Source organism: Pieris napi, chromosome 23, assembly GCF_905475465.1.
Source record: "Pieris napi chromosome 23, ilPieNapi1.2, whole genome shotgun sequence".
Taxonomy (NCBI): Eukaryota; Metazoa; Arthropoda; class Insecta; order Lepidoptera; family Pieridae; genus Pieris; species Pieris napi.
The window spans coordinates 9,251,066-9,270,112 of record NC_062256.1 but is presented as its reverse complement, the minus strand read 5'-3'; the positions used below and the strand labels follow the sequence as shown (position 1 = coordinate 9,270,112).

General features: G+C 34.3%; 1 protein-coding gene across 3 annotated transcripts in view; it reads right to left on the bottom strand.

The window, feature by feature from the left end:
• The window catches only part of LOC125061599 (delta-sarcoglycan-like), a 43,766-nt gene extending 25,388 nt beyond the window's left edge, over positions 1-18,378 (bottom strand). The window contains exons 1-2 of one of the 3 annotated variants that reach the window (XM_047667104.1): positions 18,293-18,378; positions 16,959-17,352 (exon numbers count right to left, since the gene is read on the bottom strand). In XM_047667104.1, coding sequence (XP_047523060.1) covers positions 16,959-17,041 — 83 coding nt within the window. In that variant the 5' untranslated portion in view covers positions 17,042-17,352; positions 18,293-18,378. The remainder of the gene's footprint in view (positions 1-16,958; positions 17,353-18,292) is intronic. The other 2 variants (XM_047667106.1, XM_047667105.1) reach the window with 2 other exon arrangements.
• Positions 18,379-19,047: the final 669 nt, after the last annotated feature.

The following is a 19,047-nucleotide window of genomic DNA, read 5'->3' as shown; positions in this document are numbered from 1 at the left end:
TTCTTTAAAAAAGCAATTGGTGCACTTAGATGGAACCACCAGTATAAATAGGCCACATGTTTCCATCCCAGTCACCTAAAAGATTGAGAAAACGCAAAACATATTTTATGAAAAGCCCTAATCACATCAATTATTTAAATGTATGTAGTTATTACAGTCGAGTACAAGTAGAAGCAATGGAGCTGAACGTACTCGCGGGAGGACTCCGAAAAGAGTCGTAAATACACGCTCACTTATAAATTAGGATCATAAAGCAGTTGCCGAAGTTTGCTAGCGTCCCGACGACCATAAAACAACGTTGACATCTCTGAGGGATTCGCTTGTCTACCCCTATTCGATCTTTCAATTTGCGTAAATTGTTATTTTGTTGTTTCATTATTCGCGAGAGTGTAAACGGAACAGTTTTTTCAAGCAGTTTGAATTTGGAATTATAAAATGGGTTCGATAACTTTCTGCTGGTTCATCAAAACAATGCACCATGTAACAAACCAATGAAAACGATGGCAAAACTCCATGAATTGGGTTTCAAACTCAAACTCAAAATATCTTTATTCAAGTGGGTAACCAAGTACACTTTTGAATCGTCAAGTTAAATTAATCGTAAATTTACATTTACTACCAGTTCGCAAGTCAAGGGCGTAGAGCGGGTAAGAAGAACTGGCAAGAAACTTTCCGCCACTCTTTTTAATCGCCAGGTATTGTCATACAAATTGTTTGAACTGGAGCAATTCAATCCCAAGGATTAGGATCATTTAAGTAGTCCTCAAATTTATAAAAAGCTTTGTTGATTAGTTTCCGTTTAACGAGGGCTTTGAATTTATTTAGTGATAATACTCTAATTTCGCTTGGGAGTTTGTTGTAAAAACGAATACAATTTCCATATAAGGAGTGGTTTATCTTTTGGAGCCTGGTTGGGCGTACACTCAAATTAGTTCTATTTCGCGTATTATACTGGTGAAAGTCACCATTTGTTTTAAAATCGTTTATATTTTTTTGGACATACAACAAGGCTTCAAGAATATATTGACCAGATAGTGTCATAACATTTAATTCCTTAAACTTATTCCGTACCGACTCCCTCGGAGAAACACAACAAATACCCCGAACAGCCCGCTTCTGCAGCACAAATATTCAAATTGCTTCCGCATCCTCCGCTTTCTCCAGATTTGGACAGCAACTTTTTCATGTTCTCAGACCTCTAGAGAATGCCCGCTGGACAGAGATTTAATTACCTCTTAACTCCGACAAATCGTACTATAAAAATGATAACAAAAAAATTGTATGACCGCTATAATCAATGTATTGCTCTCGTAGGCATATTGAATAATCAAGTCAGATTGTGATAAAAAAAGATTATTTCTATGTCAACCTATCAGTGTTAGACTAAGGACTGAGTCGAAATCGTTTTGTCTGGCATCAAAAACGGTATCTGTGAGTATTACTAAGCCACAAAATAATTATAAAATGTTTTAATGAATATCTACTAAAGTAGATTCAAAGTGTTTGAAATTTTCAAAGTCTCTGATAGGAATATTTTGACATATAATCAAAATACAAATTTAAATTAAAGACCACTGACATGTATGAAAGCCAACAAAAGTAATTGCATTACAAATTAATGAGACGTGTTTAAACTTCGTTCATTGATTAACGTCTGTTAAAAACCACTTTGCTTTTAACACTCGAAATTTTATAAAATTAATTCCGCAACTCTATTGAAATAAAGTATATCAACTATTTCTGTTATACAATTTCGTTACGCACAATGGAGAACGCTAATCTAGAAACACGCTGGAGTTCTTCGTTGTTAACAACATAAATTCGAATTCAGTCTAAAAGCCTGTATTCACTTTGATAAGTGATTAGTGCAGGTGTGTAGTGGAAGTAGTGTCCAATTCTTGTTTAGTGGCACTGTTAAGTAAATTCAGTTGTCGATAACTGTCGATCAGCAAGTTTGGACGAACATCAAGAAGCGCGGAAGAAGTACTGAAAGAAGTATTAAACGCGGTGCTATCTGAAACCGAAGAAGTTTTTCAAGACCAAGAAAAGTATGGGTTCGAAAAGGGATTAATTAACCCATTCATGGCGCAAGCTACCAACTCTATAAGGCTGCTGAAGATACGTCGAAATCTTACTTTGCTCTCAGATTGACCGAAGAGTCCTGCTGCCTGTACAGACGTGTTTTGGCAGGCACGCTGCGAGTGAGGGGGAAGGGAGGGCGCACGCGACGTCGCTACTTGCAGTTCACTCAAAAAAAAAATAGAACACGGTTCTAATCACTTTACTAAGCAGCCAACGAATCACATGCACTTATCAGTCGCTGTCCACACTTGTTTTCTCCTAATCACTAATCACCTGCACTCGCACTAATCAAAGTGAATACAAGCCTTATCGAATAAGCAATAATTTATATCTTTATAATCTTAACACACATGTATAGATATTTCTACCTCCTTTAATTACTATTAATTAAAAATCTTCTTAGGCGATAATAATACCAACAACGAAACGGTTTATTATGCTTATACTAGGAACTTATATAAAAGTTAATATCATTTATTTACGCTGTTTGAACTCTATTAATCATATGTATATATTTTTTACTAACTATTCAAAAAACTTTTTGGTTTAATAAAACACCAATTCATTTAAATGAGTTATGACAACTTCACGTAGTTTTAGTGTGGAAACAACTGCTTAATTTGCATTAAAATTTCATTTCTCTCCCTTTTAAAGTAATTTTTGTAGATTTTTTATAGAACGGAAATTAAATAAAAATAATGGCTCATGGACAGTCATAGTACCAGCGAACTCTCCGACCTCTTATGCATTAAGTGTTCTTCTTATTATAGTGCCGTCTCGAAGGTTGGCAATCATCATGGCTACTTTCTCAGCCATAATGAAAAAGGAATTGGTTCGCAAAAATCTATCAACGCAGGTTCAAGTAATATATGTGCTGAAAGACCCGACGTGGCAGTTATGCGAACTGATTACTTATGTCTTACCCGCCTTTTTATTAATTCATAAATATTGTAAAATATTTTAATATCAAGTTTATTGTCTAACTATAATGATTAACAATTTTTTCAAGATATCAAACGAGTCTTGGCGATCACCAAATCCCACGATGGTTCTCTTGAGGCACAGACTAACGTCTAAATATAAAAACACAATTTTTAGGTTAAAAAAGTTCACATAATTGGCTTATCTATTTGGGGGTCAAATCGTATGTTTATAAGTGTTTGTATTGTTGAGGCCTTAAACGAAGGAAGACATGAATGTTTAAGCAGACTGTTAAGTTACGTTTTATTAATCTCGAACACATTTTGCGTCATCATCGATACAACTTGATGCAGCTTATAATGATGGGCAAAATTTAAGGCAAGCTACGAGCTGGTAGAAAAAAGAAGTCGTGGTTGCGGAACGTACTGGAGTGGATCGTCATCACATCCGCCGAGGTTTATAAACGCAAGATACCCAGCAACTCACCGTTGTTAACTACCAATCTTAAGTAATAAAGTGGCACTTGTAGATGAAAAAGAAGATGTATTTTTGTCCACAAATAAGTAAATTTTATCGTTAATTTTTCTTTCTAATGGACGATTCGTCGTCGGTTTAATTTTTATTTCAAATGTGTAAGGAAATGTCGTGAAATCGCTGGAAGTAATGTAACCACACGCTTTACTTATAGTACTTCAAGTTTGTTCTGAACTTTGCCCGGAGGGCGTAAAGTCAGCTACGACATCTAAACTTAGTTTGCATGTCCAAGCATTTCGTTGGTATTTTTTCGAATAATTTATTACGTTGCAATTTCGTCTCTTGAATGAATTTTACACTTTTTAATATATTTTTAGCAAAATGGACTTATTTTATGTTTATAAAAAAATATCTTATTTGAATTAGATTATTTTTATTCTTTATGTAATAGGGGGGCAAAGGGCAGTCATCGCAGGCCATGGACACCCATTTTTAGTTTGTGCGTTGCCGGCCTTTGAGAGAGGAGTACACTCTAACTTTGAATACTTGGAGCTCGTATCAGGGAAGACCCTCACCGGGAGTCAATTCCACATTTCCATTTCTATTAAAATGGGGGTAACACAAGTAGGATAGACTCTCGACTGCGTTACCGGCCTTTTAGGAGTATGTATGCTCTTTTCTTGAAGGACAGTTACTTAAACTTGAATATATATAAAAATTGGTTAAAAACAATTTAAACTTGGAAAATAAAATAAATGAAAGCTATTATTTTTTTAATGCAATAGAAAAGTTGATTGTTAAAGTGTTTTTTGGAAGTCGAATTCTAAACAGTAATATGTTAAAGAATGTTAATCAAATTTATTTGAGACAATATAAAATAGCCAATATTTTCAAAGCATCTTCTAAAAATCAAACCTAGAACTTAAAATACGGGCTAGGCCTAGTAGCCCTCAACGATTCGTATGTTTAGAATCTTTAGAATGTAAGTACAAAATGTATATTTTGCGTCAAAAAAAGTGATTTTTAATATTTTTATTTATGAACTATCAAGACGTAAAACATGAACCACTATGCAGCTCCCAGGGAGACAACAATAGAAGTGATTTTTACAATGTTAGCTATGTACATAATGCATCCAGTGCCTAGAATGCGAGATCAGGAAAGGTGCGTGTAAATTATTCAGGCTGTACGAGGTTGCTCCCGCGAGCTTCGAGTGGAATACTAACATCTGATCCGTGATTGTGCGGGATAAATCTGTTTCAATCAGTTATTTGTGTCTTTTAAAACATTTGGTTATTCTTTAGATTTATAGACGTTTCTATAAATTCCCTTTAAACTGATGAGTGAAAAAGAAATACAATTAATACAAAAAATGAAATGAAAACATCACAGCAAATATAGAGAACATTTTTTACATATACCTTATACCTAATATTATATCTTCTCTTCTTAACATCTTGGAGCTAAGAAATCACATTCCAGGTTGACCAAAAATACCTTTTAATCACTCGGAACGTCGCTGTCTTATTACTACTAATTAGACAGACTTTTTACATCCTTCACCGTTTTTTAAATATCAAAGATATTACAGCTAATAGCACAAAGGGCCTTAATTGATAATAAATCTACTATAAGAATAAGATAACAGAGGAATCTATCTCTAATCATAATTACAATTTATCAAAGAAAGGTCTGTAATAATTAGTATACTATTAAAAAACAGATAACACTGTTTAAACTTAATGCGATAGTTACAATGTTTATGTAAAAATATAAAAAAAATCAGTAGCGCTTACAACCTTTATAGGTCTGGACCTTTAGAAAGAACCAGTGGAACTCATGATCTTACCTTCAGACTTCTGTATGTGTTTCATGATCAATTGTCAATATAATAGGCTTTTTGAGTCTAAGGCAAGTCGGTTTCACCGTTCGAGCGAATGTTAAATGCACACGCATAAAGTCCATTGGTGGACAGCCGGGGATCGAACCTACGACCTCAGGGATGAGATTCACACGCAGAAGCCACTACGCTAACACTGCCTTTATTATAAACTAGCTGATCCGGCAAACGCCGTTTTGCCATGTCATTATATCATTTATGGTTATTGTGCCTCACTCGACATAGATAGGTATAGTGTGTCGCGGACTTTTTTGTAGATATTTATAAGATCTACAATTACTTAGAACATTTTATGGTTCTATCTTTAATAGTTTAGGCAGGGTACGCAAAATAAGTAACTTTTTTGGTTGATTTTTTTACACCTTGTGTCCGAAAAACCCTAATATCTTACGGAACCCTATTTCTGTTCAAAATTAAATATAGCCTATATTACTCGTGGATAATGTAGCTTTCGAATGGTGAAAGAATTTTTAAAATCGGTCCAGTAGTTTATGAGCCTATTCATTACAATCAAACAAACAAACAAACAAAGTTTTCCTCTTTATAATATTAGTGTAGACAAAGGAAAAACAAATGACGACTTTTTAGCTATTAAGAAATTACAACAGAAATAACGGCAAAAATGACGTGAAACCAAAAACTAAATTGCATCACAAAACAATAAACAATTGTTGTTATTACCCTCGGTCGGAATAGAGTTGAAATATACTGAACAATGCTACGGCTACTACGGCTGTTTCATACATAACAGAGCAAAAACGACCAACAAAAATAAGGTGAAATATTATCTCGCTACGAACTGAAACGAATGTCCACATCGCCCAACTATATTCGGATCAGTTCGGACACGTGAATAACAATTACTATGTTAACTAAATCTAGATTTAGAGGTTAGAATTGCATGAAATATTGCTTTTCTTTATGTGAAATATATTGACAGTTTGTCAGTGAAACATTATCTGTTCGTTTGACTTATTAAATTAGTTTGGCTTGTGTTTACCAATTGAGTTATTTTCAAATTATTCAATATCACGGTTGTTATTGGTTTAGATAATCATTACAAAACAGATACAGGATTCTTTCTTGGCAAAACGAACATCTATAAACCCAAAAAAGTGTTTATATAAAATATAGTTAACATAAAAAGTGTTTTCTAAAGAATATTACATCTGTATTGTGAGCAGTTGTGGTTATAGGTGCGTCTCTAAACTCTAAAGAGGGATCCTTTTGGGGTAATCAAATAAAAAAAATCACTGGCGCTATAACCTAGGTCTGGGCCTCAGATATTTGTCTCAGTGTGATCATTTTTCAATCTAATATGCAAGTAAGTGATCAGCCTCCTGTGCTTGACTCACGCCGTCACACCGTTTGAGAAAATGTTAAATGCGTACATAGTGGTTAGTACCCCAGACTGCGAATCCATGGGTCCCGGGTTCGATCCCCGGCTGAGACAAACATCGATGTGATGAGCATTTGGTGTTGTGCTTAGGTCTTGGGTGTTTAAATATCTATTTATATGTATTAGGTCTATCTATGTATAATGTATGTATATCCGTTGCCTAGTACCCATAACACAGGCTCCACCAGCTTAGCATGGGACTAGGTCAATTGGTGTGAATTGTCAAAAAAAAAAGTCCATCCTACCAGGATCCTACAACCTCAGGGATGAGAGGCACACGCTGATGCCAAAAGACCAACACAGCTCGTTGAAGTCAATCAAATAAAACAATTTCGTTGCCGCAGACGCAATGTTCGACCATTTTGATTTCTTATCAAACGAATATATTTATCGAGGTTCGCCAATCTGAACCAACACGCCACTGAGTAGGTACGTGTCATGCATGATGCAATATAAATTGCGAACACGAGCTGAAATCAACTTGCTGTCGACTGAATCGAATAATTTTATACCTCATCGACAGTTCACTCATTAATTATTTTAGGCAACACGAATCCTGGATATATCGAAATATTTGACGTCACGTTTATGTACACAAAACGTGTTTATGTAAGGCTTTAAAACAACAGAACTTTTGTTGGCCTTGGACCTTTTGTTTCTTTATTTCAATTACAATTGATTCACACCTTGACGGAAATTTTCCACTCGCTCACAGCTCTTAGAGAAGGTGTTATAACCTTTAGTTAAACAATATACAACGCATCAATGTTTTTTATTTTATATAAAACAAAATGTTTACTATAATAAATATTTATAAACGCTGAAAAATTACCCGTCAAATTTAAATAAACGCTTCATCACTTACACGTCAAAAAATGAATTCATTTTATTTTGAAATACATTTATATTTTAGTTTTCAAATTGAAATAGATTAGACTGTCAAAAAGCTATCGATAAATATTATGGTTTACAATAAGTTCTTAATTTTAAAGTTGGTTATAGTTATATTATTATTACATATTACTTCAGCATTAGTTAGAAAATATTTGTATAAAAAGCGTTATTTTAAAATTTCCTTTAGCTAGAATATCTTTATCTTCATAAAACCATAAATATCCAACACACAAATATACAGTATTATGAATATTTACAATTTTCTAGGCATACATAGTAATAATAAAAATTTGTAAAAAGTAATTAAAAAAAAAGTTCGATCTATGTGGCAGACTATAATATCTTTTAATATTTTAAGATTATATTTTTATATACACTCTTGGCTACCTAAATACATATTATAATAAATCACAGTTGAATTGACCGATCACTTAACCCGATAATACCATTATATTTTATTACATATACACAATTGAAATACAAATTAAATTCACAAATAAATAAGACAACAACGCATCTATAATTTAACCAGTAACTAATGAAGAGTTTGTCATTAATTTAATATTGTCATTAAACATTTAGAGAGCGAACAATTTAAATCAAATAAACCCTCGTATGCATTTAGTTTCAAATAATCAAATTAACTGCTATTGAAATGATGTCAGTGATTCAAAATATTTTAATTGACAAACAGGAGAGTAAATCGCATAATAGTGACATTTGCTGTGCAAATACAACAAAATGTCAGCTCATCGTACTGTTACAATGATTCGGTGGCGCTTAAACCCTACATGGGTCTCAAACGTCAGATCAAGGAATTGATCAGCATTCTGACTCATTTATTTGGGTCTAAGATTTCCTCTATTAAGTCTGTAAATCTGGTAAATTATAAAAATATTCGTACATATTCATTATGAATAAGAATATTTATTTCACTATTATTATGTACCCTTTAACCCCAGCTTTCAAATCATCGTCAACCTTATTTACCCAAGCAGCGTCAAGCATTTCACCAGCATCTGTATAGAACCCCATCTCCAGCATAAGTCTGCTAAGAGTGAGATGAGGGTTTTCGTAGTCATACTTCTGTGAATTATTATTTATAAAAAACTTCTTTAGAAACTAGCTATGTTCCTACCAGTTAAGCACTCAAAAATATAATGTTACTTAAATTAAATTTGTACATTATATGTTACATAGTTAAACTTAACCTTTGAGTAAATGATAGACAAGAAATCGCGTGCCTATTCATAATTATCAGCGCCATGATCGAACGACAGAAAATTGTTAGTTTTACTAAAACTTTATAAAATTGTATTAATCCTAAATTGATCTCTAATGTAGTTCGACTAACTTAACACCATTAACCTATATCCGATAAAATCAATAGCAATACTGTTTGAAATTCTCTCATTGGGGTTTGGGACAGACACATTATGAGGCAGGCATGCTTTGGAAAATACTTTGTTGAGTACCTTGTTAGGTATTTCATCAAAGTATTTTATGAAACATACAAAATTATTCTTAGACATAATTTTGAATGTTTCATGGTTGCCGTGTACAGACATCAAACCACATTTTTATTCACTGTACAGTGATAACGTACCTTTTTTTCTTTGCTATAGATATATTCTAGTAGTAATTAGTATTTATTTGCCATGAAAGTATTTATTAGAATTTCGAAGAAACTCCCCAATTACACACACATAAACAAACGAATAGACAAGGTCAAAATTAAAAAAAAAAGTTATTATAAGTTGAGTTATAGTTATTGTATTCGCCCTTGAGCAGTGTAGGCCTGGCTTCAGCGTACTCTCATTCCTGAGGTCGTAAGTTCGTTCCCCGGCTGTGCAATAATAGATTTTCGTATTTTAACATTCGCTCGAACGGTTAATGAAAACATCGTGAGGAAACCGGCTTGCCTATTGCCTATTAGATTGACAATGATCATGAAACAGATACAGAAATCTGAGGCGCAGACCTAAAAAGGCCTACTTTAGAGGCAATTTTACAAATATTCCAGTAATACCCGAAATTACCGATTAGGCATTTTAACTATATAGATATGTGTCAACGGCTACTTGCATTAATTAAAACGCCGTCGGTCTTATTCATAAACCTAATTATTAACTCCTTAATGTTCTGACATGATTTATTTTTAAGGTGTAAAAATATTATCATATCCCTTACGAATAGATAAAAACAAATTTTATATGTAGACTACACTAATTAGAATTATAACTCTTATGTATGATCACATCATCAATTTTTTCAGTCGATTAGTTAAGATTAGTCCTATTCATCTTCTTGACAAACCCATTCGAATTATTGCATTAGTGTGAGAGTACGTTAGTCTTAAGTGCTAAACAGTGATAAGTGAGAAACAAATAGTACACACAAACTGTGTTTTTCCCTTAAGACTGTAAATAGTGTTTTTGGACACTTCCTTAACTTCCATTTTAGGAAATATATTTCATTCTAGCTTCTTTGTATGCTTTAGTTCTGGACACTATTTCTCCGTATAATATCTTGAATTGGTTATTAACTAACATTTCCTTTTTATTAACAAAATATATAAGAATCGGTTTCGCGAATTAAATTTATTTAGTAAGGTTAGTTTTATATTCCTTATTAGGCTAAGTTAAATGATGTCTTTGTGCAGAGACATCTTATAAAAAAAAATCCTACTCAAACGTACTGAACATTAATTGGAGTCAGTAATATGTGTGAAACGTTACGTGTGAAAACATTAATTTAGTCTCTAGGTAGTTTTACAAAACCTTTATTAAAAAAAACAAACCCAAATAGAAAACAAGTAATAAAAACATAAACATAAAATTTACATACAACTTGTACCGTTCGTAAATCTCGCGACAAGGGGATTTCTGTTCGTGAAGTTACCTTTTTTATTTTCACTTTATCTGTACGGCCTGTGAATACTCGCGAGTCGCCTTAACTTCAATAAATCAATTTGTACACTTATACTCGCACGGAGCAAGTTACATTGAGAGTATGTTAAAATTTCCACATTAAAGTTAGCTTAAAGGAATACGGGTAGTTTCTACGTAATTACTTTTGCGAATTTATTTCCTATTTTCGACCTACTGCTTAGTAACCGCATAGAAACAGGTTTGATTTACGGCAAAACCGGCATGTCTTAGGGTGATTCAGTATGGAAACTTAGCGTTAACTATAATTTCCGTTCCTTAAAATCTAATACAAAACAGGGCGTCTTCCAGCAGTATTCAGTGGTGTTACCGATTTAGTTAATATTCCAAAAGGTTTAAAACAAATGTGCTACAACCTCTTTTTACCCTGGGCCTCAGATTTCCGAATCTGTTTCATGATTCATGAGAAGTAGGTGATCAGCCTCCAGTGCCTGACACACGCTGTCGACTTTTTGGGTCTGACATGTCGGTTTCCTCACGATGTTTTCCTTCACCGTTCGAGCTAATGTTAAATGCGCACATACATAGAATGGCCATTGGTGCACAGCCGGGGATCGAACCTACAACCTCAGGGATGACAGCCGCACGCTGAAGCACCTAAGCCGCACCTTATATGGAAATCCTATCGAGTGGGAGCTTAGTGGTTCAGCTACTTTCGTGAGATGTGTTCGAATCGTTATATTAAAGATGTAGCCAAAGATGGAATACATAATATTAACAAAAACTGCCAAAGCCACAGCCAGCATTGGAATACTTGACGTTGACATATCGAACGATGTTCAGTTTCGCGGTCACTTGGAGGGTAAGGCTAAATTAGCCTCCGAAAAGCTTGGTGTGCTCAGCAAGGCAAGACGGTACTTCACTCCGGGCCACCGCTTGCAACTATATAAAGCGCAAATTCGGCCCCACAGTACAGTACTCCATGTACTGCTCTCACCTCTGGGCGGGGCTCCCCAGTACCAGCTCCTTCCACTTGACCGTATTCAACGAGGAGCGGTTCGAATCGTCGACGACCAATCCCTCTCCGAGCGGCTTGATCCTTTGGCGTTGCGTAGAGATGTGGGGTCACTCTGCATCTTCTACCGCATTTACCATGGATGGTGTTCAGAGGAGTTGTTCGGATTAATACCTGCAGCTGAGTTTCATCATCGGACATCGAGGCCGAATACGAATTTCCACCCGTATCACCTCGACGTCCGCCGTTCCACAACTGAGCGTTTTTCAAGGCACCACCACTTTGTGGAATGAGCTGTCCCCTGAAGTATTTCCGAACCAATTTGATTTAGGGTCCTTCAAGAAAAGCGCGTACCAATTCTTAAAAGGCCGGCAACGCACTCGCGAGCCCTCTGGCATTGAGAATGTCCATGGGCGGGGGTATCACTTGACATCAGGTGAGCCTCCTGCCCGTTTTCCCCCCGTTCTATAAAAAAAAACTGTTTACCACCACTATGTGGAACCAGCTGCCACTGATATGTTTCCGAACCAATTCGACTTAGATTCCTTCAAGAGAGATAGGGTGAGATTAGGAGGTTTAGTGCTAATTATGACTAAGCGCTAAATTTCAACTTCGAACTTTTTTTCAAAACAATCTATTAATATTTCTATAAATATCATATATTCATATAGAAAAATATAATGGCTTTTTCGTAGGCTTAGATTTAATTCATAAATAGTATTAGAGGTAGGGTAAGATTAGGAGGTTTAGTGCTAATTATGACTTAGCGCTAAATTTCGACTTCGAACTTTTTTTCAAAACAATCTATTAACATTTCTATAAATAACATATAATCATAAAGTATAATAAAATGGCTTAGATTTAATTAATAAGTAATATAAGAGGTAGGGTGAGATTACGAGTGGAAGTTTAGTACTAATTATGAGTTTAACCTATGATATTCAAAACAATTTCATTAACATTTCTATAAATACAACACATACAATGTACATCTTAGTGACGCGTCCGTTTTGCATCACAAAGTTAGATGCGAGTGTTGTACTATTTTAAACACGATAACGCCAACTTTCCAGACTCGAAATGTGAATACCTTGTAGCTAAAATGTGACTAACGGAAACTGTGCAAGTAAACTGTCCTTTCGTGACATACATTCTGCTTTTGCCTCTCACCCTACGAGGACCATCTATTCAAATTCAACGCTTTATAGAAACCTGTCACAATTCGTATTTCGTTTAATGTAAATAGTTTATAGTCGATTTATTTGATGTTGTGTTTTCGGGGATTTGTACTTTTGCAGCCGACAGAAAAAATTGTTTTACAATTATTACTTGCGCACGTAATTATCTTGAAAATTATCTTATTTTTGAAGTGAAACTGCAGCGCATTAGGGGAAAATTTTTACGGAACGTCACGAATATGCGCAGCGTTTTTGTCGAAGAAAAGGGAGAGAGCGATTGAGACCGATCGAGAGAGAGTGAGAAGGGCGAATTACCTTATTGAAATTCTATTTTTAATATTTTAATGACAATGAAATTCATGAAACCTCAGAAATCTAAAGTTTTAGGGTCGATTCGACCAAACAAGAGTAAATCTTAATCTTAGAATAAATCGTCAGTTAATCGAGAGTAAATCAATTTTACGTTTTACCAACTACAAATTCTAAGAATAGTGGGCTTATTCGGGAATTGCTACTATACCGCCGTTTCGCACGGAATAACAGCTATTCCTAGAATAATTTAATGGCGTCAGTCAGTCCAATCAGCTGATATCTGTCATTTCACAAATATGTATTCTGTGTTTTAATTTCAAGTCAACGCAACGCACTAAATTAGTAGTCTAGCATTGTATAATGAAACGTTTAAACAATTTATTATTTATTTATTTGTTTTTAGATTTTTTATTTTCTATAATATTAGAATGAAATTCAACTAGGCTCAACAGAAGTTCCTTTTTAGACGAAAGCCTCAAACCAACAAGGAATAAAAACTTTTTGTTGTCGTTTGACATGATGTATGCTCTTACACTGTCCCGTTGTAGAACAACATTTATTTGCCGAGTTTTATTTTCGTCCACCATTCTCTTGCTATTCGCGTATTGTTATTCCTAGCACAACTATACTATCGATTACGTGGACAAACGACTATGGATTTACTCGAGATTAAAATCATGGAATAGATTATTCTTGGTATAGTTACTCGTGTATAAATTGAAGTTTGGTCGAATCGACCCTTAGACTTGTAATATGAACAAGACTAAAAATTATTTTGCCAAATAAGTTTCACTTCTGACATGTGTACTTTGTACGCACGCACTTTTTTTTTAATAAAAATTATATTACATATATCAAAACCTTGCTTGCTTCCATGGTTGTTAGTCATAGGTAATCAGATAGTATATTTATATTTAGAATTGTACCTCGCTGCTACAATGCTATGACTCGATAGAGGTGAAATTAATAGGTCATAAATTATTGCAATGCTATGTGGGTAGTTTAATATTCATTTGCGTTCCTACCCACACTTTCATGCATTGTTATGGCAAATAATAACACGGTGTTTATATGTGGACTCAGTTTTCGCTTTTAGACGCTCATTAGATCCGTTGTGCGTAAAGTCGTGGCTAACTAAGCCAGCCTAGCTTCTTCCAGAAGCACAGAAGTCGTCTGGGCTTCACGGAGCGACCTCACTGGTCCGAGGATTTCTGCACGTTGGGAAGACACAGCCACGCATTCCAGCTATGTTATAACAACGGAAGGTTTATTCTGTAAACCCAATACCGATTCCTATTATTAATTGATTAGCACTGCTAATAAATTACGATATATGACGAAACCCACTCTCACTTTGATTCATTCGTTTTCCGTTTCTTGCAGAGTGCGTTGGTATGAAAACTAATCGCAGTCGTCATATGTTACAGGGTAAGCCTGCTATTCTCCAGTGATTAAAAAACAATAACATCAATAAACTTATTACCCGTCTTTCTTTGATACATAAAAAACATTGTAGGAAGGAAATGAATATGAGTTATGTTATTAATGCAATGGTAATATGCTAATTCAGTTTTTGTATGCCATCAACATAAGTTATTTTGATTTAGCGTTTATCATGAAGTATCATAGTATAAGAAACATATTTAATTTGAATTAGATATATCTAATATATAACTTTCTCGTGTCACAATGTTCGTTCCCATACTCCTCTGAAACAGCTCGACCGATTCTTATGAAATATTTTATGGATATTCAGTAAGTCAAAGATCCTACTATCTATCTTTCAAACCCCTAAGTGATAAGGAGTGTCCACCACAAAAAAAATATTTTTTTGTCAATTTTATTAGTTAAATACTTTTTTGATACAGCAAACAAAAATACAAAAAAATAATTTTCATCTACCCTCTACGATCAACCCCTATTGTTTATTTGTTAGTAAAGACCTTATTCACTTACTAGAACTCTGAGGTTTATATAGAGAAAAATCACAGAAAAACCTACAAAAATTTCATTCTGGAAAACCGAACAGTCTCTGGGGTACCATAGCAAAATGTTCCATGTTGGTATGTACTAAATAGGTAGGCTAAGTAAAATCACATTAAGGAGTTACAAAGTTCGCGGGGGAAGCAAGTATTTTTTAAATGGATTTATTTAAATAACTCTATACGACTTGTTCGTTATCATGATAACTAAAATTCAAGGCAAGAGACTGGCTGGAAAGAAGAAGTCGTGGTTGCGGTAAGGGAGTGATATCATATCCGCCGAGGAACTTTTTAGAATAGTGCAAAATACCCGGCAATTGAAGTTGTTAACAGCCAACCTTTAGTAATAAAGTGGTACCTGAAGAAGAGATATAGATAATTAAAAAGCCTTAATAGCTTTATTCTAATCCAGCTCGTGGGGCTAAGGCTTAAAAGCAACAATTTATTATCATGTTCTACCAGCTTATTAGATTTACCCACGATAATTTGGATTTAAACATAACTATAACTATTAAAAACCGTATACATTTGCTAACAATCTTAATCAACATCTGTTCTGTCATATGATGAAACGGAAAGTATTCTTATTATGCAACAGTAGTTTAATTATAAAATTGTAAGTATTATGTATCGTTAACATGTCAAATGGAAGAGACTAACTGCCCACGATACAGGGAATCCTAGTGTGGGGTTAGTGCACTTTCTTTTTAACTTAATGTCCTTTTTGTTATGTATAATTAAGTTTTTTTTAGATAGAAAACTCTCTGTGCCATATTTTTCGTCTATGAACAACACACGCTTTTTCACAATAATACCAGTATTTTTTGTTCATTACCATTTTCAGCCTAAATTAGGAATTATTTACATTATTCTTAATTAATATTTATTTTCTGTTTTTTAGTTTAGTTTTCTATATTATTGCATTGGTATAAAGCGTGTGTTCTAGTTTTTTTAAACTATTATTAATTTTTTATTTTTTAGTTACATTTTTTTTTCGGATTATTGCATTGTCTGCAATAATCTGAATTAAATCTGTCCGTTAAAAGTGTGTCAAAATCGAGTCCGAAGGAGTCGGTTACATATATACATACAGGTGAAGCGAATATAAAGCGTATAAAAATAGAAAGTTCAACAAAACACAGTTTAATATTAAAGATTTGACCTTGGCATGATTAACATTTTAATTAAATGAGAAAATCCAAAGTGAATATTTAAGGAAATTTGTGGGTAAAATTAATGAAGATTACAAATTCACGGACATTGAGTTTCACATTTTGGCCAACCTTACTTGTGGGGCTCAATTGAGAGAAATAATTCCATCCATTTATTAGGTTTAATTTCCCCATTTTATGGGAATATCTGTAGCATTTAGTATCTACATCTTGAAGTTCCGATTCCCGTGGAGCAATCCTTATTTAAACGCTCGAAAAATTGTTATCATAACTTCTTCAAGCGATATTAACGCGATTTTAAAACATTTTCTTCATTATTTTACGTTTTCTATGCTCTTCAGCAGAGACTAAAGTTTAATGTGTGTTCTTTAAATATACTTACGTAAAATAATATCGCATTATGTTATAACAGTTTTTGACATCTTCAAACCAAAAAGCTTTAAACTTGATTGTATATTAGCTTAAATATTTTGTATTATTCACAAACATGTTCGAAAGACAATCATTCTGTTTTAATATTTTTCTCCGACCAGTGCCAGCGATCGCCACGTTGTTGTATGTAACTTTGAATAAATATGTTTTTTATATGTGTAATGTCTACTTTAGGAGCGCGTGCCAAACAACATCAAAGTTGGGTTCGCTTCCGCTATTGGGAGTTGCAGTGTACCGGTGCATTTATGAATAAAAACGATGAAAAATTCCGTGTTTAAGTTCTGTGGTAAAATTAAATTTTATACTCACTTGCGTCCTTTGTGATCTGTGTAGACGATGTGATTTCTCGCTGCGGGCGTTTGGCGTGTGCGGCCCAAGGAGTGTGTTTCCATATTTAAATTCTATCGATTTTGAATTTCCATACGGACTGTATGTGGTTAAACACTTTCAAAGTGTCTGCGTGAAGTTAGTAAGTGTAGCCACGGAATTATACGTCGGCTGGCCGCTCGGGTACGGTTAACAACTTCTGATGGTTGGCTTGTTAGAGTCTCAACATTGTATGCACTGTTTCCACTTCTTAGCTGCAAAAGTTTTCGTGCTCATTTGGCTCTTTCAATTGCACTTTGGGAATTACCAACTTTCATATTTCGTAAAATGTAACGTTGATAAAATGAATTTCAAATACCTTGTACACAATTTTATACTTTAGAATTTATGAAACATGCATTTCGTATCATCTAAAATTGATTTGATCCTCTACATTAGCGATCGCTGAATATATATTAGAACGAAAAGAACCAAAATTTGATTTTTGTGAAATTAGACTTGGACCTTCCAAGGTCGTAGACAGGTCTCAAACTTAAGCACTAACCGCCGCCTAGACCTATCTGAAACGCTAGAAGATTTGTAAGTGAATTAACATACATTTCTTGAGAAAACTGGTACATAGGCGAAGTCTATGAAAGCATTACGTTGCCAAATTCAAGAGTGAGGTTCAGTCACCTCTTATATTATAGTATAATCATTACCTAAGCCTTCGAGATTTAAGTATATAACATTATATATTTACCTTCTGTCAGTAGGCGTGGCTAAAGATTGAGGCGGGCTTATTTTGATATCGACAAAGAGGTGGAGAAAAGGTCGTTGTTTATCGAAAGCGTCCCTTCAAACATCTTAAACGAAACTCGAACGTAAACTGCGCAATGGACTCCAAATACCTTGCATATTTAGTAATAAATATTTAAGTAAATTCTCATTTCATAAATTATATTTGAGACAGTGTATAAATGGGTTTAATTAACTGGGGAATGTCGTGAAAATGGCAAATATGCCCGGATCGCCCAGCCGCCCGCCCGCCCCTGCGCTAACTACCAGTACGATTTACATTTAACTTGCGTTAATTTATTACACAGACAAAATACCGTAACGAGAGAATAAAATGAGCATACCTCATTACGTTATTAACGGATTTTAAAATGAATAAAATTCTATGAAAGCGTCAAAATGAAATAAAATGTTTAATTATTTTAAGTTTCGGTTTTTAAAAGATATAAATTTCATATAGAAACCTATACCCTACACACGTCTTTATTCAAACCGCAAGCACGATTCAAGATAACTGAACCACTTCTAAGTTTACTTACAAAATAGCACTAGCAACATTGTCACGAAATAAGTTACGCGCAGGACACGAAAGAGGCACCCGGTACGATCAGTACCAAGGCTCGTCGCCGACTGAATTCAGATTCTCTCTCTAGTTATCCTGGAAAACAAATCACGAACGCGTCAACTCAAGCAAAAGTAAACCCTATCCCAACGCAACTAAGTTCAATTTTCATCGCAAAGATTATTACGCGCAAAAGACCCTTGGAATATGTTTCGAAATTCAAATCTTTCTACACAAGCATAATGACTGTTTTAGATGATGATGTATGATTTTAAAGTTTTCATCACGGTTAGCATGATAGGCTCTATGAGTATTGGATTAAGGTTCAATTTTCTTGTGATATTTGGACGAGGAAGGCGGTCGTGTGGTCTAAGGGGTGGTGCGTAAAATACGCGCATGCGTTCGTCTTCTGAAAATTTTCAAACTACAAACTTCTTTAGAGCAGATAAGTATTGTACTTGGAATATGCATAATATTTCGTACAATGAAAATGAAACTGGACTATCTTACTTTTAAGACTTCTAGAAGTTTCGCATTCCAATCTATCTTAACCATATCTTCGCTTCTAATTGGATACTTTATTAATTAACTTTTAGACTTGCGCGTCTATAGTAAAGTAAAAAATAATTTAATCATGTAGGTAACATAATGTACACTTATGACTTGTCAGTAAAGAAATACATATTAATGCTACTAATTTAACATTTACTGCCAGTTCTCAAATCAAGGGCG